This window comes from Pezoporus wallicus, unplaced genomic scaffold (genome assembly GCF_028554395.1).
Source record: "Pezoporus wallicus isolate ANWC-B61680 ecotype Strahan unplaced genomic scaffold, APGP_CSIRO_Pwel_v1 contig_8188, whole genome shotgun sequence".
Classification (NCBI taxonomy): Eukaryota; Metazoa; Chordata; class Aves; order Psittaciformes; family Psittacidae; genus Pezoporus; species Pezoporus wallicus.
In genome coordinates this window covers 4,566,403-4,593,923 of record NW_026640104.1, presented here as the reverse complement: position 1 = coordinate 4,593,923, position 27,521 = coordinate 4,566,403, and the positions used below count along the sequence as shown (strand labels likewise).

The window sequence follows — 27,521 nt, the reverse complement described above, 5'->3', positions numbered from 1 at the left end:
GACCCAAGTGCCTGTTGACGATAAGGCAGGCACATCCCTGGCTCCAAGAGATCTGAGACGGATCCAAACTCCAAGATGTTCTGGGAGGGAACAGGGACCCTACTGCCATACAGTCCTTCAGCACGTGTGTAACACCAAGCCAGCCACAGCATGTGTTGCCCCAGAGAGATGAGACATGGGACAGAAGCGAGGACTAGCCAAGAGATAAAGTAGTACACGGGGAGAGGGCACAGCACAAGGAGAGAATGTAAGAGCTTGCTTTCTGCAGAGATCGAGGGCATCCAGGAGATGAAAGATTCTGGTAGGAAACCAGGCTTTATTAGTTCCATTACTCAGGAACAGCTCCTTTTATTAGACCACAACTCAAACTCTTTACAGGGAGGGTAAGAGGATGATTTGAAGAATGCTGGAAAAAGCAGAGTTTAAGGAAAGCTTTCAAGGAACAGACAAGGTGTTGCCTCACCAGAATTACCAATAAGGGAGGACAGGGAGGTATTGGGGGAATGGAGAAAGGAGAGCAGGCTCGGCGGCAGATGCAGACCAGAAAGCAAAGACATCAGACAGGAGAGCAAAGACAAGCCTGTCCTAAAAACAAAAGTGAAAGAAACATAGTCAGATTCCCAAGAAGTCAGCAGCTGAGGTGGAAAGCAGAGCTGCTCCATGTGACAGAGCAAGAAACCACTGACATCCTCCAGCTGGAGGGGATCTGGTGCAGGAGTTATTACCGTTCAGTGAGAGAAAAGCCAGCAATCAAAGAAGGGACAGCAGTATATGGAAAAGGCATGTCAAGGCAGGGATGAGTTGCGGTTATTAGCTCAAGGAAGCGACAATGGTTAGCACTAGCCTAACTAGGGTTAAACATTAAGAAACAGCAGTGGGCTGGAGGCAGTGGGACTAAGGAACAGGTTGAATCATGGTGCTGTCTCGTGCGGAGGAGGAACAAGGAAATGGTGAATTCTGGTTTTGCAGAACTGAGCTTTAGTACTGAATTTAGGGAGCAGAATTTAAAAGCAAGAGCGGAAGCTTTTAACACTTCTGAACCTCATCAGCTGCATGACAAAACTTTAATGGGAAGATGCATTTTATGGACACCAGACAGTGATAAAATCGTATAACCAGTGAATGCAGAAATTCATCTTTATTTATGGGTTCCTACTCAAATTGTTTGATATCTTCAAGTCTCTTTACAACCCATCATTTCTGCAAATTTCTATGCAGGAAGCACTATCTCTATGCCATTACACTTTGTGTCATGCATTTCATGTTAAATTTCAGGCTGAGTGCAGATTGTACAGGACAACAGCCTCACACTGATAAAAATTGTCAAAGCATCGTAACGACTAAAGAACTATTCCCAAAATAACTTAATGGTCTTAATGTCCTAACTATATTGCAGCATTGTTGCTGCATTAGTTTCAGCCACAGAAAATGCAAGAATAGGAAAATAATGCCAAAAACCTAATATAAAATAAATTACAGAATTAGTTTACATAAACAAAAAAGGCTACTTTTCTAAAAATCAAAGCTATGAAGACATTCCTTTCTAAGGTTAAAACAATACAATGTACTTTGCACAGTAAGAAATGATGGATACTCATTTCTGTTAAATTCTGCCTTACAATCCAGAAACCCTTATTTCTTTTCACCACACACAAGCATTTTACTCTTAGTGTTTTTAACATACTGTCAGCTCCTGACAGATACCACTGGCTCTTCCAAGGATTGTCAAAGTTATCCCTGAGAGTCAACTACAAGCAGGGTTATAAAAACAAAGTTCTGAAGTATTTTAACATGTGAAGTGTGCAAATTGCCTGCCATAAACTGCACCTTGCTGCGCCATCAAGGCACCGCTGCAGGATACTCCTCTTCCAGACACTGTTCTCTGCATTTCACATGGGGACACAGCTTACAGACGTGGCACTTCAGGAGCCCTCTGATAAAGACTGCCATAGAAATACGCCTTCTCAGCACAGGCTTCTCCTTTGCACCTTTATAACCACAGGAATGTTCCCAACAGCACGTTCAGCCCTGCCCCAAAGCTACGCCACATGAACCATGGGCTTTTTCTCATTCACAATACCATGACTCCAGCAGCCCCATCAGCAGACTGGTTGTGTCCAGCTGCTTACCCCTGCCACACAGTAGTCTATAGATACATGGCCAAACTGTATCCTGGCAAGTTCTGGGTTTCTAAGGTCCCCTGGCAGCCCTTGCCCACTCCTGCTTACTGCATCCCTGAAATGGCAGTACTTCTCATAGGTAACCAGCTTCCCTCCCTCAGTGACTAGTAAGTATCTGGTCTCTCCTCATAATCCCACCCGTACCACCAGCAGTACCTTCCTTCAGAGGAACTTGTGTGGCACTTACACAAACCATGAAGCTGGCCTGTAACAGGAAACAAGGATATGCAATTTGCTGCTCAAAAGCACATACACATTTGCTTGTTTGGTACCTGGCCCACCACACTATAAGTGAGGCTTTCCTGCAATGATGCGGATTACAGTGATGGCAGTTCCGCTCTCCAATGATGCTACTCTAGACAAAGAAGACATGTTTTACTGTATACATTATACATTGTAAGCAAAATGCCTGGCTATCGTTACCCAACTGACCATCTCCCAACACTTTCCTTTGAGGCTTCAGAAGAGCTCTTCAAGCTTCCTTCAGAAGTCCTAAATATTCTCTCTCACTTCTCCCAGAATTCAAGGAGACCTTGAACACTCACTCATAAATGCTTAGTGTTGTATCACCATATGCTTCCTCCTTCCAGGGAAGGGATTTCATCTTGTTCCCCACATCGAAACCGGCTGACAAAGCCTGCCTAGGCTACTGAGGCAAACAGAAACTCTGCATTTGCTCAAAGCTGTGCATTTCAGATACTTGAGGAACGAAGACCTTCCCTTCTGTTTGACAGATCTTCAAAGAAATTAGCAAAAAAGTTCCAATAATCTCACCAAGGAAATAAATACGGACTAAGCTGAGGATATTTACACATTCCTATTTGGGGTTTCAACGCCTGTTCATGTTCCTGCCAAAGTTACAGCGTGCAGGCATGGCCTTTATAAGCTAGTCAATCAGTTACTTCAGTAAGGTACTTAATTCCCCTCTCATAATCAGATCTCGCTTCAAGAAATGCAGAAAACAGGAAATTCAAAGAGCTCCTGCAAGCCAACAGTCACCAAAGTGATTTTCTTTTGTGTGAAGTCCAATCTGATTATGAAAATGCAGGAGTGGAAATCAGCAACTGGTATCTATCCACCCAGATAACTTGTTATCTGACTGGAAGCCAGCCTAGCTGTCTCTGCAAAGAAAATCTGCAGACAGAAATGTCAAAGAACACAAACACTGCACATGCTCATATTAGACTTATTTTTGTCAAACTATTTTCATTTTGCTAAATGCGGCTAAAACAGATGCCTGTGTTGTTTGGGGTTTTTCTTGCAATAGGCAAAGGGCCACAAATTCTCACTGCAGAAAGAAGAGTTAGTGTGGATTTGTTGTTGTAAACCCAGTATTATATATTGGTCCAAAGGCTATTATTTTAATGTATTACCTTACAAAGAAAAATGTAGTTGTGCATGTGACAACCTAGTGCAGGCTAAATTAACAACATGTTTGTATTTTTCTGTTATCGAAAGGCCCAACCTCACATCAGAAAACCAGAACTAAGCCAAAAAAAAGTACAACAGGAAACAGAATACATCATAATCAAATAAAAAGATTTTGATGTGTTATGCTTACTTCCGTGGGAACAGAATCAGATTGCAAGACTCCTATTAACTTAATAAGATCTGGTTTACTGTTTATGAAATTGGGTGAATGTGCAAGGTAACTAACATGAAGTATCTATTTTTTTAATGAACTGCAATGATATGGGAGGTAAGAGCTAACAAGAGCATTGTAAATAGTCAAGAGAAATCAACACATTTAGTATTTTGCAAATTAAACTGCCTTTGCAGAAACGTGGCATCTCAAATGTTCTAACAGAAATGTCAGGAAAAAGACATCGTGTTAAATTAGTAAAATATGTAGCATTTGAAGCATACACATACTTAAGAATAGAAGCAGGATTAGAGGCCTCAGGCACTAGGAATTGGGGACGTCATACAGTATTAATTCATGGGAGAAGCCACTAATTTACATGCCATAAACTCCAGAAGGAAAAAGCAGCAAATCTGTTGGCTATGACAGAGCTTCTAACTTATCTTCTCGATAAACAATTTTAATAATGCTGTATTTGGATTGGACAAAAGAAAAGTAATTTACCAGGTAGGGAAAAAAGAAGCAAATGATAATTAAAGTGTCAGGGACCTGCTAACCAGGACACAGCTCTTATATTAGCTCAAGAACTGCAAAAATTAATGGGGAAACAGTCAATTCCTGATTAAAAGAATGTTGGGGTTATGAAAGTTTGGGCAAAGTTAACTCACTATGACAAAGTTAACTCACTGTGTCTTCTAGTTCTACAGCCCCTCTTTACAGAGGCAGCAGAATGAGAAGGTATGAGGAGCTAGATTATCTTTAAGGTCCCCTTCCAACCCAAAACATTCTATGAATCTGCGAAACCTACAAGACCTGATTCTGTTTCTCTGCGTCTTGAGAATTCATATTGGAAAATCCCAATCTTCCACCTTTACTGATAGCAACTTTTCCAAAGGAAACATGTGCAAGCCATTCTCTGTGACGTCTCTAACCCATCCCTGGGAAGGATATAATAACAGGGAGGGTCCAGATAGCTGTCAGCAATACACAGAGCAGGTTTTAGGCTTGGGAAAGGGAAGCATTCCCTTACAAAAGTCTGCCAAATCTTGAAGCAAGTGTTCTGCATACCGGACTTCATTCTTTTCCAGCATCAACTTTCTGATCTGCAAACACCAATTATACAGGATGCCTGAAAGACTTTGGGAAACTACTAATTAACCCACTCTCCTTCTGAACAACATAAAGATACTAGAGGAAGACCTAGACCCATCTTCATAAATTACAGAATCATAGAACAGTTAGGGTTGGAAAGGACCTTAAGATCATCCAGTTCCAACCCCTCTGCCATGGGCAGGGACACCTCACACTAAACCATGTCACCGAAGGCTCTGTCTGACCTGGCCTTAAACACCGCCAGGGATTGAGCATTCACAGCCTCCTTGGGCAACCCATTCCAGTGCCTCAACCTCACAGGAAAGAACTTCTTCCTTATATCTAGCCTAAACCCTACAGAAAGATGCCTAATTTAGATGCCAACAGCACATACACACTCATGAGAATTACAGCACTAGCTAACCTTTTACAGACTCAACTTTTTAAATACCAGGAAAAAACATCTTACTGTCCAAAACTGTTTGTATTTGCACTTTTAGCTTATTCAGTATGCAAATCGCATGCTAACCTCATGTGCTGTGCTACCCATGTTCTAATGTCGAATGATACACTCCAATGAGCAGCCCTAAGTGCTGTGCTGTCTCCTGAACTCGTTTTAAATTAAAAAAATTACCATAAAATACACCCTTTTCTAAATATAAGCTTCCAGATATCTTCTGCAACGGAACATTCCCAGAGTTTCTAAAGAGTAAACATCCTCTCATGAGAATGACAGAATTGGGAAACACTCCTTTTCACATATAACCATATGAGCCAGTTTCTTTCTCCCATTTGTTAACGATGCACATTGCAAAACAGTTTAATATGCTAAAAAGAAATATTGGCAAAATAATTAATTGCTATCTGTCTTGCATTTTAACAACTGGAAGCAAGACATAGCTAGCATCACGTAACCGACCAATTCTCACAGATTACCAGCAAAACCTGTTTCTAAGAAATACTCTGACCTATGCAGCCTGTTCTTTAAGATTACTTCTGTGTGCAGTTCTCGTGTCCTTAACATAAGAAGGACATGGAGCTGCTGGAGCAAGTCCAGAGGAGGGCCACGAGGATGATCAGGGACTGGAGCACCTCCTGTATGAAGACAGGCTGAGGAAGTTGGGGCTGTTCAGCCTGGAGAAGAGAAGGCTGCGTGGAGACCTCAGAGCAGCCTTCCAGTATCTGAAGGGGGCCTATAGGGATGTTGGGGAGGGACTCTTCATTAGAGACTGTAGCGACAGGACAAGGGGTAATGGGTTCAAACTTAAACAGGGGAAGTTTAGACTGGATATAAGGAGGAAATTCTTTCCTGTTAGGGTGGTGAGGCACTGGAATGGGTTGCCCAGGGAAGCTGTGAATGCTCCATCCCTGGCAGTGCTCAAGACCAGGTTGGACGAGGCCTTGGGTGACATGGTTTAGTGTGAGGTGTCCCTGCCCATGGCAGGGGGGTTGGAAGTAGATGATCTTAAAGTCCTTTCCAACCCTAACTATTCTATGATTCTATGAACATACACCATAAAAGATACTGTAATAGATGTAAAAGAAAAAAATTATACACAAAGGTGAACAATGGGATAATAAGTCCGTAATTATTAGGCAACTTATACTAGGTTAACTTAAAAGTGAATCCATGGGAGGAGAGCATTATGTCATCCTAGATACTTTGATTTAAATAGTCAGTTCTTTTTTAACATTAAGTATTCTATTTACACCACAGATATGGCTTAAGGCATTTTATTCAGCTTTAGTGGCTCTCCATTTTCTGTTGAAATGAATGAGACTTTTCAGAAACACTTATTTTGTATTTATTTCTGCAGGTGCATGAAGCTACAGTTTTTATGCAGGATATTTTATTACAATATGCCACAGGGGTGACCACTACACTGTATCAGCTGATAGCGAAATAATAAGATCTCTGCCAGCTGTAAGGCTCAATGTCAAATACAATACAAATTCAAGAGGCAAACTATTCCCCAGGTAGTAAAAAAAGCTTTAACAAGCGCTTAATTCAAGCACCTATCCTTAATTTGATGTGAAACTCACCTTTGAAATCCCATCAACAGATTCTGCATGCACTCTAGTTGTGGCAGAAGTTGATGGCCTTAAAATGGTTTCACCTCTCGTAAGTTATTAAGGTTGAAGCACAAATGTCTGTTTAAGCAAAATCTTTATAGTAACTGACCCAAACCTGTTACTCTCCAAAACACACATTACAAGACCTCAGTAATTTGAAGAGCTGCCTACCAGCAAGAAATTCACACCCTCGAGGCAGAAGCACCACATCCGACAGAGTAGCTCTAAAGAAAATCCAAACCGAGACATGCCCAAAACAAAAGACAGCCCTGTCCTTCAACTGGGAAGACTCACAGTCCCAGATTAGATCATGTGAGAGGTCAGAGGACTGACTTTACAGAAGGAGCTTAATTATGAACTTAAAGTGTAGACAGAAAGGAAGACCAAACCCTTAAATACTCGGGATACTTCCTCACAAGTAAATCAAAACACAGAACTCACATTGCTCTTTTAGCCATCAATTTTTTTTTGTTAGTACCTAAAGATATGATACCTTGAGCTTAACAGCCAGTACTACGATAAACAATTTTGTGGGTTTAGATTTTTGTCTTCTGTGTTGTTGGACATTGGTTTAAATTTTACATAGAACACTTAGCATGTCCTGGTTCTAGAGCAACTACACCACTAGTCCCAGTATAATACAGACTGCTTAAAAACATAAAGCTTTAGTAACACAACTGCATTACTTGTTCTATTAGCATAACGAGAACTAGGGAGAAACTACAAAATCCTCCATTTCTTATCCTATGTACACTACAAAAGACTTCAACACACAAACCAGTCATCTTAGCCAATGTTTTTCCTGTTATGTACCACAAAAGACAACTATTGTGATTTTCTATACTGCCTCAAAAATAAAATAAAGATGGCAAAAGCATTACACTTGATATATAACAAGTCATATAGTACCACAGAATGGCCTTTGTGAAAGGGTTAATCACTGCTTTAATTATACCCAAGTAACTAATGATAGTGAATACTGCAGCAACATCTATAAACACAGTGACCACGTTAGCAGAACACCGGTTATGAAATCCCTGCCAACACCGCTTGTACAGGGGTTTTGTTTGGTTTAACCATGACACAAAAATATTACCAAGTTCTGCTCTTTGGGGTATTTGCAGAGCCCTGCAAAAGAAGCTGTAAGATCAGGCAGCTTCAGAGAATGTAACCTGCAGTAGTAACCATGACGATAAGAAAAATGCTTTTGCCAATCTTTTTCTTTCAGATTACAGCACTTCCAAATACTGGTGGTTTTCCACTGTATTACAACTTTTGGCTATCGCTCCCTATGAATCTAGCCCACCAGTTCTTGTAAACCTGAAACTTGTGACAAAGTGAACAGCAGCTTGGGGTGCACTAGTAACACAGAATGAGTCCTAACCAGTCCACCGGCATCTTGAGTGACTAGAGGCAGGATGGACATCACTGTTGCACAGAATAGGTAGGGAAAAAATGTGTACATTTTAAAGATAACTACTCTGCAAGAACATGTGGCATCTAAAAAGATTAACAGAAAGAACATACATAGGGTATTTCTGAGGAGATCATAAAACTGCTGGGGTAGGTAAGAATTAGGCCCTTGGCACGCCAACCATAATAAACTTCAATAAAACTGCCTGGAACTCCACTGATTTTGTCTTTGTTTTCTATTAAGTTGGGGGGTTGAAGCAAAAAAGTAAGTAAAGATACTTCAGAAATTAATCTTTGTTCACTGTTCTTTCTCCATCACACTTGCTCACCAAACCAAGCAATGCTTTTAAGTGATGTGTGTGATTTGGACCTCTCTTCACAGTTTGAAAAGTGACTAAAAGGCTGATTTTCAAAGGGATTGAGACAGCTAAAGATGCATTAAGTACCTAGATTTTTGAGAACTGCCTGGGCAACTAACACCTACTTAAATCACTTAGTCCATTCTGAAAGTCCCAGTGGGCAGTTATCTGCATTTTATGTGTCTATATGCCTTTGAAAACCTGTACCATTAGACACTTAACAACCTAGGTCCCCCTGGCTTTCAATGAGACTAAGGGTCCTGAAAAGAGTAAGTACTTCCGAAAATTGGTCAAGCCACTCTTTCTGCTCTTTTCTTCTTTCTTCTAAAGAGCCATCCACTAATACTTATCCACAGCATGTCAGTTAACTACAGCTTCAGCTGTCAGACTTACATATTATACTGCACACATTCAGCTTTTTATGGAGCTAAACAAAGGTCCTGAGTACAGACTGCATGCTCATAAGACTCTCACACTCCAAAACAGAAAATTAATGCTAACTGAATTAATAACTCCTTTGAATGCCCCAAAAGTCACTGTTTTAATAAATATGATCCAAAATCTTTGTAATTTAGGCTAGTAAAAACCAAAGAGCAGAGCAACTTATTCAAACGCCTATAAACAAGTTCTGAAAGACAGCCACACAGGAGCAAAAACTGTTCAGAGACAAACCAGGCAAGGAAGGAAGCTGTGAAGAGGCTCTTTAAAGAGGCAGCTCCAGGAAAGAAGAAATTTTAGAATTCAGGCTTTTTTAAACAAAAAATGTACGAAACTATAAAGCATTCCCTTATGCAAACATTTGAAAGCTTTATCTTCTGATCTTCTTTAATGTCAATGGGAGGTAACTTGCTCTGACCACATTCCCCAAAAGGAACTGATTTGTAAATTAGGAACGCAGGGAATCAGATTGCCACCTACAGGAAAACTTAGCATTTATTGTCAGGAATGACTCAAGAAGAATACAAACTGCCATCCTGCCTTTTAGTTTTAGTTATCGTTTCAAAAGCAATTAGTATTTTCTTCTGCACAGCGACATCATGAACTTCCTAAACCCACAACCATTAACCCTTCTTTTTATTCAAGAGAGTTTTGCTTGCATGCACCATAGCTCAACTAGAAAGCAGCAGACTGTAATCACCTTTCAGTCAGCGAATTTTGAGTCTGCTTACCTGATACAATTGGTGCTAGCCTGAATATGTCCGATAGCCTGCTGTTAACTGGCTCATAAGGGGAATCTTCAAGCAAGTCATTTCCTAAAGACAAAAAAAAAAAGTTTGGATTTGTTTTCTTAGATGAGAATTCAGGGTAAGATTTTGTTGTTTACTTTTACTCTGAAGTTACTCCGGACCAGCAAAAGGTACTCGCCCTTAATCTGTTTATGTGGCTATTTCTCCTCAAAGCATTATCTATAAAAACACCTGAAAGAAGTTGTTTATCCCTGTCACTATTTTCTCCCCTTCCTCCACGGATAAGGTCATAATTTGCAGAGACAGCCTGTGACATCACAGGGACTGTCCCATCTCATGCCAGCAGGAGCGGATCTGTAGCAAGGATGCTCCTCTTCATCCACTCCTCTAAGAGCAAAGCTCTTTTTTTTTTTGGAGGAGCAGCCCATCTAAAAGCTAAAAATGAGCATCTTTGGAATAAAACACTCCTAACAAGATGCTGTTGGAAGGGAAACTTTATATGATACAGAAACATCCAAGAGTAGTAGGATAATTTATTATGCAAGTTAAAAAATATATGTATTGACTCATTAAAATGTTCCAGTTGATGCCTGCATAAATGAACAGAAAGGGATGTCTTCCCCTTTTGCAGAAGCAGCTACAGAAAACAGTTAAATGGGGACCACACTGAAATGAAAGATTTCATTTTCAACTGCAGGGCTACAGCAAAACAGGGCTAAACATTATATATCTGATGTAAGGACCTGACTGCTCTCAGTAGACTGTGAGAAATCTGCCAGTGACATCAGGAACAGAAGTCCCCAGTCAATCACTGTCATAACCCTTCCAAGTGGCACTTCTACACACTCACAGACTTCTTTTTTTCTGCCCCAACATGCCCAGGAAATATTGTTAGTAAACGCAGGAAAGGAAAGGAAATAAACTTCCCCTTAAATCAATGCTCCTCTTCATATTACATTTAACTTTCAGCAAAGAGCTAAGAAACTAGTTCCAGTGGTCTTGTTAGGTGAGTCCTAAATATTATTAGGAAAATGTCTCCAAATGACTGTTTTTGTAGCTCTTGCACTTGCCAGTGCCCTTATCTTTTGACTCTGGTTTAGAAAGGTCAGCTGGGTCCCCTGGAGGAAACCCTCACTGTGGATTTCCCAACAACAGGAGACGGAGCAGCAGCTGTTCTTGAGTCGGATGAAAGGTCCTCAGTTTGCAGCTGAAGAGCACAATGCGAATTACGGGGTCAGACCCTGGGTTTAGCCTCAGTGGCTGTAACTAGCACTGGATGTGAGCGGCTGCAAAATCACACACAGCATTAGGGAAGTGTAAGGTTTCTGTGTTTTGCAACGTACCCTGTAAGCTCTGGTACATGCTCCAGTAAATGCGCAGGCAGTTTTTCTCCTTCTTCATGCCCCTCTTGCAGCGGCAGTTGTAGAGAGATTTCTGTTTGAGAGCTTCCATGGCGCTTTTGCATTCATCCTTTGCTTCCAGGCCTGTCGCCCGGCTGAAGTTGCTCTCTTTGCCGGCTACACACTGCCTCAGTGTCCTGTATTTAGTACTACAGCTCTGCTCCTTGAGACACTGGTCGCTGGCTTTCACGCAATCCAGGCGGTCCCCTCCAGGCAGCGCGCTCACTTCTGCGGACAGAAGTACATCTAGAGAGAGGGGACACAAACCGACAAACTCTCATTGAGAGCTGAGGCTGATTTAAGCAGGGCTCCAAAGCAGGTGTCTGGGAAGTACAAGGCACCTCCTCACGCAGCACATGCGGCCAGCCCCATAGGCAGCACCTTGCAAACCTCCAGGGTTCACCCTACACCAAAAGCACATGGGGCTTTCGAGGTGTTAGATCCACTTTCGTGGGAGCCCAAGGAACCAGGATGTTTTAACCCTGATGGGTGATTTATAAGAAAACACAGAAAGAAAAGAGGATCCACAGGGGTTAATGTGCCTGACAAAACAAGCACTCATTATTCCTTAGACCCGCTTTGGTGGAACAAATAACCTTTCCGTTGCAGTGTTTAACCGAGGGGTTAAATATTCAGCTTCACTTTCCACAACAGCTCTGCTGTAATTTCAATTACATCCACAAACAACCCTCTCAGAGAGGCAAGTATCCTCCTCACAGATTGATATTGGCTTCTCTTTGCATCAATCACTTTTCAAAGGCTGTACACATTTCTGCTTATTCTACATGTATAAAGGTAGAATTTATGACTCCCCCCTCCATTTCTCTCCACGTATGATGCTTTTGCAGGAGAACAAAGCAAACTGCATTAACTCTCTCGTCTCCATCGTGCCCCCTGTCACGCTCTCCCAGACACACACAGAGATGATAGAAACGCACACATCTCCCGCGGAAAGGAAACCAGTCTAGGCTGCAAACCACTCGCAGCCGGGCAGGCTGCCAGGGTCAGGTGAAGATGTTTCAGTTGGCTCTTGTCACCCACCCACTCCCCCCCCCCCCCCATCCACAAGCAGCTTTATTAAAATGAAAAGTTTTCCTGTAACTTGCGAGTACCCGATTTAAGAAGAGGCTTACGCAGGCGAGTATCTCAGTCTGTAGTCTCCCAGAGCTTTAAGCGTAGACTCGGCTAACTGATGCGCGGCAGAACCATAAAAACTACTGGAAACTTCACTGTTCTGCCTAAACAATAGACTGACAACCGTCAGGCATCCGATCCCATAAACCCCACGCTTTGCTTTATGAAGCGATGTAGAGGCAGAAATCAGACGCCAGCAACTTACCCACTAAGGGCAAAGCGAAGTACAAGATAACGAGGAACATCTTGCTGTCTTCGGATGGTTTCCCCAAACAAGCTGATGTGTCACAACAAGGAAGATCAGCATGAAGATATTCCAAAACCGCCGAGGTCCAAAGGTTCCAAGTTCAGATCCATTGAATTAAAGGGAAAGTAGGAAAAAAAAACCCAAAACCCAAACCCAACAAAACAACGAAAAAAACCCTCCCCTCCCTCCTCTTCACCGCTCCCAGCACCAGCGGCAGGAGCAGCCACGCAAACGCTCAGCGTTTTCCCTCAGACTTCAGGTCTGAGCAACCTGGAGACACAAGCCCCGACTTCACTGGGAGCGCGGGAGACGCGCACGCACGGGTATATGTGTGTGCGAGTGAGCAAGCGGGAGCCGGGCACCAGCGCCGGTCGCCTCCTTGGGTGGGCAGCGCCTGTTCCCAGGGAGGGACCGAGAGCAACACGAGGCGGGAGGGAGGGGGGGGTGTGACGGGGGGACGGGACGAGATCAGCGGCGTCCGTCCGCCCCTGGGCGCGCACCCGGGGCGAGCCGCTGGCAGCCCCGCAGACAGTTGCAGCTCCCGGCTGCGGCTCCTTGGGGTGCCCGAGCCGCCCGCAGGCGATTCGCCTCTTCCGCTCTCCTCACACAGCAACTTTATTTATTCGCCTGCGCAGGGAGGCGGTGCGCGGGGGGGTGGCGCGCAGCTTGCGCGGTGCGCTCGCCTCCGCCGCCGGGGGAAGGTGCTGCTGCTGCCGCTGCCGCTGCCGGCAGTGGTGGGAAAGTTTGGCAGCGGGAACTGGGACGGCAGACGGCGCAGCGCCGGAGGGAGCGGCTGCTCTGGTTCCGCCGACCCGGGCGGAGCGGCCGCGCTTGCGGGAGCCCTCGGGCACGGCGCTCCAGAGGCGCTTCCGAGCGGGAGCCGCCGCCAAATAACCGAGCTGCTGGAGGGGTGGCGGGGCCGGTGCTGCTGCCTGCGCCCGGCGGGGGTGACTCGGCTTCTCGTCCGCCCAAGAGGGAAGCCCGGGGAGCCCGGCTGCCACCCGGAGGAGCGGCGGGGAGGACCGCACTGGAGCGCACCGCCTGCCTTCCCCCTGCCGCCCTCTTCGGGGGAGGCCCCGCGCCTGCGGAGCGGAGGAAGCGCCGCCCGGGGGGAGGCGGGACCGCGGGTGCGCATCCCCGCCGCGCCGCGCGGTGCTCTGCGCGGGCCATCCGTGGGCCGGGGCCGAGCTGAGTGTATCGGCTTCCACTTGGTTCCTGAATAAACAAAGCGAACATATGTCCCATAGTCGAGACAGATGGTTCAAACAGAGAACTATTTAGTGGTTTTCCCACAGTTGCTACTATGTAGCGCTCCTCTGAAACCCAACAAAACGCAATTAGCCTAAAATAGCGTCGGTTTCCAGATTTCCTTGTTTTCATACGCGGAAAATTTGGTTCAGGTCGTTTTATGTTTTAGCTGCTGCCCAATAATAATAAAAAGAAAAAAAAAAATCAGTATATACATTACTTGGCAATTCTGTCTATGGGCTGTTTGTTCCATTGACTTAAGGAATTTGCTTCCACTCACAATAAATTCTGCCTAAAGGAGTTTCCCTCGCCTCATGAGATGGAAGATGATTAGGCTGGCCACTTTTATAGCGAGAACTGGCTGGCAGATGGAGCTAAACTGTTGTAAGGTACTTCAGAAACACTTACTTAAAAGCTTAGCATATGCCAGGAGAGACAGCGGATATGACAGCCACAGAACCCGAGTGGAAGCTTTATATTTGTTTGTTTGTTTTCCTCTCCTGCCACTTTTTCTGAACAGACAGATCTGCAATCCTATCAAAAATAAATAAAACCCTGAACTGTCTAAAGCATCCGTTCTCTCCATGAAGTCATAGTAGCGATGTCAAATTGCAACTGATTAAGTCACAAGCCTGCCTTGGTGGTTTAATGTGAAGGGGGATATGCTCTTATACGGTCGCAATATCTATTATCTGCTACATGTACAAGGATACAATTGGAGAAACAACGACAAGAACCAGATTTCTAGACTAGGAAGTGCTAAATTGGTGATGGCATTGATGGTTCAAGACACCTTCAGCTTTTGAACTAGCTGGTATTTAATGAAGCAGGTTGGCCTCCCAAACACTTCAGTACAAATTGAACTAGGTGATAGAGGCAGGTGATTACTTCTTCACTGATAATTTTGACACCATTATGGCACGTGATAAGCTTTGTATATCTGTCTGATGCACAGGTAGTATTACTCTCCTGCTATTTACAAGTCAGGAATAGCTACAACATTCACAGCAGAGCAAGGCAAGTGAAAAGAAGACTGAAACCCAGGCCACTATTTACAAAACCATTCATGCATTGATGTCCTGAATGCATATATATACACACACAGGGTTATTTGGCATATAAAAGCAATGCATTGCAAATCTCTGCATTAATAACTATATTCACTATTATAAAACAGAACATTTGTGGGGCATTTACTATTACAGTGAAGTTGAAATCATGTTTCAAGTGTTCAAAGTCAAAAATGCTACTGACAGCTCAGAGATAACAGGGCAGCTGGAAAGCATGCATCCAAAACTCTGACTATTGCCACTAAACACTCTTCCTGTCAATATTTTGACTCCCCTCTGGAAAAATTATCACCCAAAGTGAAAAAAGGTTAAAATGTCTTAATCCAGAGAAGTTTAAAGTGCAGCCCTGTGTTGGAAACATAAAAAAAATATTCAAGGAGAAAGCCCATACTACATACAGTTGTTTGGAACTTCCTGCCACTGCACACTGTGCCAGGACTGTAGGTCTGAGAAAGCTTCTTGCAAATCACAAGGACATTCATTCCACAGCAGAAATTGCCCATTCTTCTTTATTTCTTCCAGAGAGTGAATTATTCGTAAGCTTTGTCGACTTATTTTCAGTATTTTCAAGTTGATTTCTGGATGCCATCATTTCCCTCTATGACTAAACTAGTTTCCATGTCCCACTAGTGCTGTGACAACACAAGTACTTTACTCTCTTCATAGCGGATCACTTACGTGCTGGACTGATGCCACATCAACACACAAGATACATAGCTTCCCTGAAGTGCCATGTTGTATCAGTATTGCCTGTTCATACTCTGCCATAAATCTTAACTACAAATCATAGTCATTGTCTTAAAGGATTTAAAATATCAGACAAACCCCATAAGACACCCTATGGCTGGAGCAATCCTCCTGCTCTTTTCGCATTCTTTTCCAGCTGCCTTTTACTTCCCCTGTGGGTAAAATTAAGTCAGTGGTTGATTCCAGTCAAACCAAGGTCCACCCTACAAATTGTTTCTGATAATGGCTCAAACCATAAGGCTCTTCAGTCAAATGAAGAATAAAAAAGACACACAGAAGTCCTTAATGTGAACATTTTCAAGATACTTAAGCTTATTTTCTATTCTGTTGAGTTTTATGAAGAAGTTTGATAAAGAAGTACAGCTGGTAGGAACAAGCATTTTGTTAGAAGACAGATGACAACATAATCACCACTGAATTATTGTTTAAAGGCCCTTACAATATAAATAATGTGGAAGAAAGTGCTAACTACTTCAAGTTACTTACTGCCAGCATTAACAGCTAATACTTCAGTCTTTACATGATTTTACTTACTTTGTTCTTTCTAGTTAGTTGGATTAGCTGGTATTCTTTCACTGAAAACTTTTAATAAAGAAAATACAATTTAATGAGGATAGAGGGCTTAGTTGACACTAAAACTTATAAGAAAAAACAGTGCTTCAAACACTGTTATGTCCAAGCAGGCTGGGATAAGTGAACCCCTAGGTATATGTAGTTTTAAGCTTCCTGTCGCCTCGCAGGCTGAACCCAGATGCTCTGAATACAGCAGCAGCTTCAAACCACACCTGTAGTCAGAACCATATGGTACTCGAGGCCAGCTTTATGAGGGGTGCGATGTCAGAATACTGGGTTTTCAGTTTTACTGGATTTTCTCCTACAGCAATCTCTCACAAGCAAAAAGAACTGACTCAAATGCAGTCATTGTTCTGCAGCCAGTCCCATATGCAAAAGCTGTGGTGTTGGAGCACTGAGGTTGATGTGGCCGGCGGCAGCATCTCAGGTAACAATGTAGTGGTGAGCTGACAGGAAGGTTGAATTAATAAACTGGCTGGGCCACAGTTAGCCCAAAGATTCCCTTCACCCCTGCCATAGACCTTCTTTTAGAGATTGAACCCTGGCAAGAAAGTATTGGAGTTGGAGTCACTGAGACAAGGGAACATTAAACAGTATTATTATCTGCGGGCCTGGGAGGTAGGTGAAGAGAAAAGATGCTGAGAATAAGAACGGGGCAGTGAACTTCAAGTACAGTTCTTTGGGGAATGAATAAGTGAAGCAAAGCTGAAGCTAAACTAATGAGTCAGATATGGCAGGTGGGGGAGAGCAAGCAACTGATGGGAAAACGTCTGTGTGCCGTGGGAGCACAGAAAGTAGTGTTTACACAGGAGGCTTTGTTCAATAATGAGAAAGGGAGAATAGACAAGTCAGAGAATTACTAGGGACTGGGGGAGAACAATCTGAACTGCATTTTTTGTCTTACATTTATCAGCTTACCATGAAGTCAAAGTGCCTGGTGGTGGGAATAAGGCAAGAAGGATTTGCTCAAGGAATTAAAGTTGTGTAAAGGACAGATTAAATAACAGTGCTCCAAAAATCAATTTTGAGGGGCTTATGAAGTCTTGAATGGGCTTTTGCAGCACAAAAGCAAGATGGAGTTTTTACTAAACCTGTCATTTATTTCGGTTTAAGGCTTTCAGGAAATTATCAGAAAAACATAAAACAAAAGCAAAGTAAGCAATGAGCATTCACACAGTAATCAAATAACAAACATGTGGAGGTGTAATCCAGATCACAGAGCGACTTAATTGACGCAAAAGTATAAGAAAAGAAAGTCGTCCTCAACCTCCTGATTTAATCAGATCTGGGAGTGGATTCCCACAGCAGTTCTTGGCCAGGAAGTTTTTCCTAAACTCTTGCTTTCCCTGTCCTCGCCAGAGGTTGATTTTATGTAGTATCAGACCGCCTGGAAGAAAGAAAGAAAACAAAAGCAAGCTGCAAAATTCGTCCATGACTTCATATGTGATATGTGACCTTATTATGATTTCAGTGGAATACATAAATACTAAATCAGCGCAATGCAGTGAGCTTGTAAAGAAACACAACGTATTAGTTACCCTTAAGGATTTGAAAATGTGGACAAAACTGCAGCCCCTTGTGAAGTTCTTTATCTTATACAAACGACTCCATCAAACTTTAAATACTGATATACAGGCATAGGTATTGATGTTTGCCCAAACTGGTAAGGAAAAAGTTGTTAAAGACAGGCCGACACTAGTTGTATCCCTCGGTTTATGTCTTGCTGCTTTAAAAATGGAATAATACAGCCCCCTAGCTGTTCGTAGAGGCAATTCATGCTAACGTGGGAAAGGTGAGACGTGCCCCTACAGCAAAACATGCCGAATTCCACAAAGGATAGTCAGTAAAGAAACTTGATACGACACAGTTAGGTAAAAGTATAAAAGATCGAAAAATATGAAATATAATATATTAAGTAGTAATAATTCACGTGCCTAGAAAATTTAAAGCAATACGATCCAGATGCTAGAACAGCATCATTTGAAACTTCAGCTTCTGAACACCAGCAGCATCAACCTTTACCATTCCATGGGCTACAACGGCTAGTGTGATTCAGCCAAGGTAACAATTTGGTCTGTTAACTTGAAACATTCCTTTTGTCTTTTCAAATTTACCAGCAACTTGCTCCTGTGGAAACCATGCAATCCTGACAGGAAAACCTACCTTATACCGTGTAAAATACATTTTACACATACATATAAACCTCATAGTCTTTGCAGAAGTACTAAAGCTCTAGAAAATTACTTATTCTAATTGTCTATTGCTGTAAGAATACAACATTCAGGCAGATTTAAAAACTTAATTGTGGAAAGCATTAGCGTTTCAGAACATTGAAATCAGATTCTTGAAGAGCATCTGAGAAAACCAGTGCAAAAACTGAGAATGTTGGCATTTTATATTTCCAGACTGTTTCACTTATATGTAGGTTCATTTCCTCCCGCCATGTTTAATTGCAAGTGGTAATATGTCTGTGTATAAAATGATGTATAAGAAGTGGTGAGATTCTCTTTTCAAACGTGCACAGCTCTAGCTAGTGATGGGTATTCAGCTTTCCCTGTTCATGCTACACTGGATATACGCACACTTACAGAGCAAAGACTATTAAATCATAGAAGAACATTTTGCTTTCACTTACGGTACATATCTTATTCTAAACTGTAGGTTCAAATCTGCCCTGACTCCTGCTTTGTTTAGGGAAGTCGAAAGAGATGAGTAGAGGTTAAAGGCATTTCAGAATTTAGTGACCAAAGGCGAAATTATCATCTTGGATGTTCAAAACTGTACATTTGCTAGACTAGCCCTGACGAGTAAAGTCAATTTTTCTCCTGATGGTATCACCAAAACTGTAATTTTATTGGAAGTTTCTCAAAATGTTAGCGACTCTGTCAGTGTTAATTTCTACAATCTCTGTTTGATCGGTCTTCCTCTGAGGTGAGAAATTTAGGGTACAAAAACTCTCAAGATATTTATATTGGAGGTGAAAGGAGATCAAGAAAAAATGGAAGTGGAAGAAAGTAGTGTTGCAAATGCCTTGAGAATTTGTCCTACAAAGAAAGCAAAACTGACTGTTCTAGATAGCCACTATCAACTACATGTAGCACCCTCTCTACTAAAGGTACAGTGATATTTGGGGGGTTGTTTGCTCTGTGGTTTTTTGGGGGGGGAGAGTGTGTGTGGGGGGTGTGGCTTGTTGGGATTTCGGGGAGGATTGTGTGGTTTTGTTTAATCATAAAAAGTACTCGGTAATATGGGATGAAAAAGGCTAAAGATATCTTTAGTCAGCAACAGTAGCTTCTTAATTAACACGTACTTTGTTTTATACATATAGTTTAGGAAGAACCTCATGACGAGCTAATTCTCCTGTAATCCAATTGATTATCAGCTGGAAACAGTGTAGACAATCAAGACGTGTTTGTTCTACTAAAATACCACATAATCCCATTATTTGGCTTCTCTGCTGTTACTTCTGTAAGATTCTAATGGCAGGAGAATACCCGCTGAGCCCTGCACATACTGAAGTAATCACGACAGGGCACTCTGAAAGGCAAGTCTGAAAGCTAGAGTCACAACTGATGTTACTTGCAGTTTTTTCCCTCCATGCTTTTCCACAAGTGTTCATTACATCAACTACAGCCTGTTAAAGAATTTTTCCTGGTTTAATAATGTGACGCACAGTTAAATCTACAGCACTTTCTTTAGATGGATGCAGTTGCCTGCTGGTAACACCAATAAAAAAAGCTTTTATGATGGAATGCCTGCATCTATCCTGCAGTTTTACTAGCAGACATAGTTCTGTTGAAAAACAATAATGCATGCTTTAAAAGAAAGCTGGAGAGGAGCCTTTTACAAGACAGGTAGTGATAGGACAAGGGGGAATGGCTTTAAACTGACAGAGGGTAGATTTAGATTAGACATTAGGAAGAAATTCTTCCCTGCGAGGCTGGCACAGGTTACCCAGAGAGGCTGTGGCTGCCCCATCCCTGGCAGTGTTCAAGGCCAAGTTTGATGGGGCTTGGAGCAACCTGCTTTAGCAAAAGGTGTCCCTGCCCGTTGCAGGGGTTTGGAAGTGATTGAGCTTTAAGGTCTATTCCAATTCTAATTCAATTCTATGATTCTTTTTTAGTAGGGAAAACTCATTTTAGCCAGGTGGGCTTGACTAAGCACAAGGTTTGAAAACAAACCTTTCCCATACTACTGCAGGGATGGAACAAACCTTTTTCTCCAAGTGGTTTCCTGACTTGAACCACGTTTACTCAGATTATCCTGGTGTTACTAAAGTCTTTTTCTTTTTTGTCTCACCTCTACGGCTTGCCTTTGGGTCTATTCGGGCACTCAGAGAGAGGACACTCAGTGCTTCTTAGAAACCTTCGACGCTCATCTCTCCAGTCCTTGTTGATTTTGTCATGCCTGCCCTGCTATCCTCTGCAGAAGCTTCTCAGTCCTCCTTCCTCTAGATGGTCTGCATGCAGGAGCCAAGCCAAGGAGAACAACACAGACATCTTTTCTGTTGTCCTGCAATACCTTTCTAACATTTGAGATCAGCAATTCAAAGTGTATTTTTTTTTTAAAAAGGGGGGGGGGGAAATGCAGGTTAAATGAGGACCTATTTTAATTTACACTTTGCTTCAATTTTATTTCATTTAAATCCTGCTAGCTCAGGTTTTCCTGGACACTGGTGAATAACTATTGGTCTACTAAAGGGAATAATGTGCTCCAGACTGCGGAGATTCACCTGTAGTATGCCTGTAAAATACTTGAGAAGACAAATGTCCTGACCCTAAAAAAGTTTAACAACCAACCTTGTACTATAAACTGGAAGAGAATCTAGCATACAAGACTGTCCAATATCTATGTGTTTGTTTCTTACAAACCATACCTGAAAAAAACATTTCTAAAAGCCATATTTCTGAATGCAACAATGGCTGAAGATATGAGAAACTGAACCTTGTAATTTATTTTATAAATGGCAAAAAGGCTAAGAGTCAGCAGCCCCAAGTAAGGAAAAGAAGTTTCTGGTGAACTCGTTTTCATAGGAATTTAGGATTTATTAATTTATGAAAGAAGAAAAATACATGTTTCCAGACAAAATATTAAGATAAAATGTAAAGATTTTAGATGAAATTTAAAACCATCACAGATTACTTACATGCCCACAGCGTGACCCTTTGAAGTTTTTGACTTGGTTAATTAAGCAGTAGATCACTATTTATAACAAAATAATGCATTATTTTAAATAGTTTAAACATGTACAGTAATGGCATCTTGCCACAATGAAATGTAAACATGATGTTCGCAGAATTACAAAAATCCAAAGCACTTGTGATCAATTCTGTGATTTCTGAACTTGCTTACTTTTTAATCCATATGACTGGAGCTAGTCAGAACATCCTGACAGGTTCACGGCCAGGATACTGCAAAACACCAGCACAGCACATCTGAGTTCTTTTTTATACATGAAAAAAAAAGGAAGCAAGAAAAATAAACAGACACAAAGGAGTTCCAATTTAGGGGTAGCACAGCTGAACTTTCAGGGTTACCTGACAGAGGATAACCTCCAGGGATGCATGGGACCAAGCTCACAACCACCGCATGTAACACCGTGCTTTTCCAGGTTACTAATAACTGCAGCTCCTATGAGCAAGAAAAGGGGAAGCAGAGCTAACCACATTCCTATAAATTTGACTGTTTGTAGCCTGTGTGATTGACTGACTTAATGCACAGAATAATTCTGATCTTTGTTTCATTTATCATGTAGAAATTCATGCATGTATTTAGTCTGCCCTGTCCTAAACCATAACATCCTCAGGAAGAGAAGCTTGTGCGTTTCTCTTGAATATATCCTTGTACTTAGATCTTTAAGGTTCAGATTTTTCTGTCAACTGGGTAATCATAATTGTCCTCTGTTTTGGTCTTGACTGTATATGTAGTAAATGCTCTGAAGCAGGCAGTACTTTGACACTGTTCAGAGAATTATAAAGGAGGCTACAGTCTTGGCTAGAAGTGCAGAAATTACTGTAACATTAAGATCAAACAAGTTTTGGTGAAGACATTTTGAGAGAGTGAATCTCCATTCTAAATATCAAACAACTGGTAGATGATGGCACATAAACTTACTTGCTTTTGGAATAGTTGGCTGGGCCACGGTAGTTTTTGGAGTCCTGGAGAACACAAGGAGAAGCAGAAAGCTGATCATCTCAGGGTATCTGTTTCACTGCATTACCACAGCCTTGGTTAAAAATGCATTAAAATATCTAAATATTCAGCTTAATTGGTTAAGTCTTTTAATTCACAGATAGAACACTGTTCTATTTTAATTCTCACATTTGGATGCTTAAGCTTCTTCAAATTTTACTTGTTCAAAATGCTTAGAACAATCCCATTATCACTAAATTGACACCACAGATAAATGATCAAAGTCCTAAAGTTTATGTATCAAATAACAAGAGTGAATAAATTTCATCTTCAAGATGCAGACACCTACGCAACATGAAAACTGAACTTCAGCAGGGCTGCCTGTGTTTGCTGGAAAATACAACTCACAAATTCAACATCCTTTCTTCTCATAACACAATTTGGAATTCTTTTGCATTGCTCTTCTTGCTGTTAAAAGCTGGTGTTATTAACAGCACTGCTTTGCTAATTGTTTGCCCACATAAAATACCTTGAAAATATGGTTTTTCTTCCTTAATTATATGTTTAATAAGTTCTTAAAATACTTTCTATATGAAAACATTATTTTAGTGTGACTGAGGTCACTGTCCACAGGTTATTTTTAACCACCAAAACAAAGCACTTTCCTGTGACATTTTGAATTTGCACTTTTTTTTTGCAGAGCTTCCATAAAAATACAGTTAATATTGCAAACATCAAAGTTATATTCTTTCTACAATTTAAAGGACTATTATTCAACATATACATGTGCGTTGTGACAGCTGTGCATATCCACTTTTATTCTGGTGTAAACAGAGTGAATTAAAGTGATACGCCCAACTTAAAGTACAAATAGAACAAATTTCAAAGTTATTGATTTGTGACAGTGCTTACAGGCATTAAGCAATACTTTTTCAGTGTCCTGGTTTCAGCCTGGTTTCAGACATCTGAAATAGATCACTTCAGCATAGAGACAATGTACTGAAGGAAAACTGAAAATGTGTTGGCTGCTCAGTCAATATTAATTTAAAAATGAGTTTTAGAAGTTTTAAAAAGTGAAAATAATTTTTTTTTTTTTTAAATCAAATTTTATCCCATAGAACCCATAGGAAAAAACAGCCAAAAATCCCTGCAGGAAGATAATGTAATTCCCCCACCCTGAGGCATTAACCACAAGCATTCTTCCTGCAAGATTGCCATGAATAACCACAAATGCTCTTTCTTTAAGTTTTCCACTTTATGTGGAACATCCCAGTTGATGAATATTGACTAAAAATATTTAAAAGAGATGTCAAGCTCACAGAGGGTTCCCTCAGTCTGTTTAACTCCCTTGAGCATCTTTAGGTGATGATTTTAACTTGCGGGAGTCCAGAGGAAATGAATCCTAAACTGTAGGTGAATCAGAATGGATAAGGCATCAGTAAAAAGACATGGACTTAGTTACAGTTCTGGATCCTGCCAAGATGTTGGTATCCGTAATCTTGTGACATTCTGAGACAGGAAAATGCTTATGAACGTGAATACATGGCAGGGAGGCCTAAACGTATCCATCTATCAGTCTACTTCATGACCAGGCTGACAGGTACTGGTCAGCCAGAGGGGGCAAACTGATGCAGGCTTCCTGGCTACCTTCCTGCACATGATTTGCAATGCTAGCCCAGACTTGAGCGGTAGATTTGGTGTATACCCAAACAGAAATCTTACAGTGGCTAGGGGCCAACATGGTTCTACTTCGAGCTTTGTGATAAAGATCAAATGGAGTTGTGTTCATGGTTTGAATAACTGTGTGAATGGACTGTCAGGACTATCTGCATAAGATTTTTTTTTAACATTCAAATGGTACTTTATGGAAAACTTGGAAGACAGCTTCCCCTTTGAAAAAAAGCTACTGAAATAAAGCACTTGGCTGCTGAACTAAGTTTACTGTACCTTAAAACCACTCTAGAATGTTTTTATTTCTGCAATGATTGGAGAAAAGTCAGGTTTCCCAAGGAAGTCTACAATTTTCAAGACAAGAAAGAACTGGGTGTTATATTGCAGACCACTTTAACAAGGCAGGGTCACTGCATTTCTGCGTAAGATTCACAAGATGAGTATCTATGCACATGCTCTGCAAACGCAGCTCTTAGAAATGTATCTGATGTTGGGATAACCATGCAATATATTCCTGTGCAGGGACCATTTACCGTAGCTTCCAGATACCTAGAAGCTTATATGGGGCACTGACAAGACCACCAGATACATGGGAAACCTGGAGAAATGCCTAATATCCTCAAAATCTGTCTGTATATACTCCAGAGGTTAGTCTAAGAAAATGCATATAACAGACCTGTGTTTAGGCAAAGCCTACAAGTATCACTAGGTTGAACACATAAGATGGCCACAACATCTGCCTGAGCTACTAAAATACATTTTGGTTTTAATAGTGATGGGTTGTTCTGCTTTGAACTGCACATCCCTGATCCTGGATCAGAAGCTTCTCATGCTGCCCTACCAGTGAGGAGGCTGGGGGTATACAAGAAGTTGGGAGGGGACACAGCTGAGACACTGACCCCAAACGAGCAAGGAAGGAGCCAAGGCCAGGTCAGATGAAGCCTTGGGTGTCATGGTTTAGTGTGAGGTGTCCCTGCCCATGGCAGGGGGGTTGGAACTAGATGATCTTAAGGTCCTTTCTAACCCTAACTGTTCTATGATACCCCACACCATATGGTGTCGTGCTCAGTATGTAAACTGGGGGGAAAGCTGACTGCTGGGCCTGCTTCTTGGGAACAGGATGGCATTATTTGGTTGGTGGTAGATGAGCAATTGTTTTTCATTTGCATCTCTTCTTTTTTCCTGGGTTTTATTGCTCTTTTATTTTTTTCCTCTTTTTATTACAATTTCTTATTATTTTTATTTTCATTATTAAACTGTTCTTACCTCAACCCACAAGTTTTCTTACTTTTGCCCTTCTGACTCTCTCCCCACTGCGGGTGGGAAAGATTGATCAAGCAGCCATGAGGTGTTTAGCTGCCAACTAGGGTTAAACCACAACAATGACTCAACAGAAACTTTTCAGCTGAAATTTAATCACACAATTTATTAGGCAGGGGTGGGGGAGCTATTTTCAGCTGGATTTAAGACGATAATGAAAAGAGTTAGCTTTGGTTTATTGCTGTTCCAGATGGTAGCCAAAAGGGACTGAGAAGTGTGGGAGTAACAGCTCTCCAATGAGGATTTGGATTTAGAAAGTTACATATGCTGTGTAACTGTCAACTGTTGCTTAAAGGGTTCCATGGCTTGTTAGACTGGACTCCACAGAGACAACCATAGAATCACAGAATGGTTTGGGTTGGGAGGGAACTTAAAACTCATGTAGTTCCAACCCCCCCTGCCATGGACAGGAACACCTTCCACTAGACCAGGTTGCTCAAAGCCCTGTCCAACCTGGTAAAGTCAAAGGTGAAGGAAGGGATCCTTCAGGATGATTTTTATGATATGATATGTTATGAAGGGCAAAGAAAAGAAACCTGGTGATTTTTGCTGTTTGCATCGCCAGCAGATAACAAAGAATTCGCTTAATTCAAAGCAAAGGACTCATGAGGATTTTGTAGGACTGGCGCATTTAGAGACACTCATTTTCTATAAATGTTTCAGTCCATCTCTTCACTGAAAGATAATTTATTTGAGTATGTCAAGACAGAACTCAAGAAAATAGACACAGTCTAGATTTAACATGAGTTATGAACCTGCTATTTTATTTTTCTGACAGGAAAGGTAGGGAGAGGGACAGACTGAGTAGGAGTAGATTATACTGCTGTTTTTTAATCTGTGCTCTAAGAAAAACTTTCAGACTCCAGGCTCCTAGATTGCAAGAAGTAAATTGCATCTTTGAACTGGTACATCGATACCATTATACATGTTATAAGAAATAAGCTGCACAATTCCAGAGTACACTTATTCAGAACTCAAGAAACAGCACAGAGATAAACCGAGTATCTTGTTTTTCATTAGCAGCAAGAAAGATGTCAGCAGAGCCACTACAAGCGTAGGTATATCAATAATTCACACCGAATTACCTAGTAGATTTTTAACACCACTACGTCCTTTGTGGCCTCTAGTCTGAGTATCTGTATTTGTGTAAAAAGCAGTCTTTAGATCTAAGCATTATCAATACAGCACGCATACACCTAACTAATTGTATCCACTTAACTATGACAGGTGAGTTAGGAGCCTAATTGCCATAGACTACTTACACATTTAATGAGATAAAGCACTATAACTTTTCAAGTATTTCTTTTCAAGTAGTAGCGGTCAAGAAACCAAATGAGGAAGGAAAACAATGTGTCTGTAGTTGCTATAAAATGGATTTTATAAAGTCTGAAAAGCCTCAGTTATCTAGTAATAAGGCATCTATGTGTTAGTGTAATACCCAAGCTAAAAAGCCCTTAGAATCCCAGTTAAGACATTATGGTGTCCTCTAAATAGCGTTTAAAATTCTTTGATCTAGAGTCATCATTAAAGGATGTTTTCTGCTATAAAGTCTCAGGAATATCTGGTCCACAAAACTGGTCAACCTTTCCTTTTTCAAAACTTACCAATATATATGAAGTATCCTTGACTGCCTCTTATTCAGCTCCATGCTACCTCAAAAAAGTAAAATTTTCTTGTTCAGAGGAAACTCTTGAATGATCTGAAAAAGCAACAAAGGTCTTGTAGCATACTGTAATCATGTCTTATGTTACAGTCATACCCCCTTGTACCTCAGGAGAGTAAAAGGCTGAAAAACATCGATGTGTCAGAGAACAGTAGAAGATACTAAAGTCATGAGAGTTCTTGACCAGCCACATCTTAGCAGCCTGCAAAAGCAGCTATTTCACAGGGTAAAACTTACATCCCATTCCAAGCAGTTAGGTTAAGCAGAGAGAAAAACATCCTCTATAGCTCCAGCCAATATAACTTGGAGAAAAATTACTTCCTGATTCCAATCAGGTGATCAATTTAACCTTGACTATGTAAACAAGTTCAATCCAATTAACACCTGACATCCAAACAAACTGCCCCGGTTTTACCTGCTGCCAATCTTA

The 27,521-nt window shown here is 41.4% G+C and overlaps 1 protein-coding gene and 1 long non-coding RNA gene across 4 annotated transcripts in view; both read right to left on the bottom strand.

Moving 5' to 3' along the window:
- Positions 1 to 13,081, bottom strand: part of GFRA1 (GDNF family receptor alpha 1) — a 143,695-nt gene extending 130,614 nt beyond the window's left edge. For 2 of the 3 annotated variants that reach the window (XM_057417384.1, XM_057417386.1), the window contains exons 1-3: positions 12,626 to 13,081; positions 11,230 to 11,532; positions 9,869 to 9,952 (exon numbers count right to left, since the gene is read on the bottom strand). In XM_057417384.1, coding sequence (XP_057273367.1) covers positions 9,869 to 9,952; positions 11,230 to 11,532; positions 12,626 to 12,665 — 427 coding nt within the window. In that variant the 5' untranslated portion in view covers positions 12,666 to 13,081. The remainder of the gene's footprint in view (positions 1 to 9,868; positions 9,953 to 11,229; positions 11,533 to 12,625) is intronic. The other variant, XM_057417385.1, reaches the window with a different exon arrangement.
- Positions 13,082 to 17,381: 4,300 nt separating this feature from the next.
- On the bottom strand, positions 17,382 to 27,129 carry LOC130603562 (uncharacterized). Its single transcript, XR_008973213.1, has 2 exons — positions 27,033 to 27,129; positions 17,382 to 17,692 (listed from the first exon to the last, which is right to left on the bottom strand). It is a non-coding gene; the product is annotated as an uncharacterized LOC130603562 (long non-coding RNA).
- Positions 27,130 to 27,521: the final 392 nt, after the last annotated feature.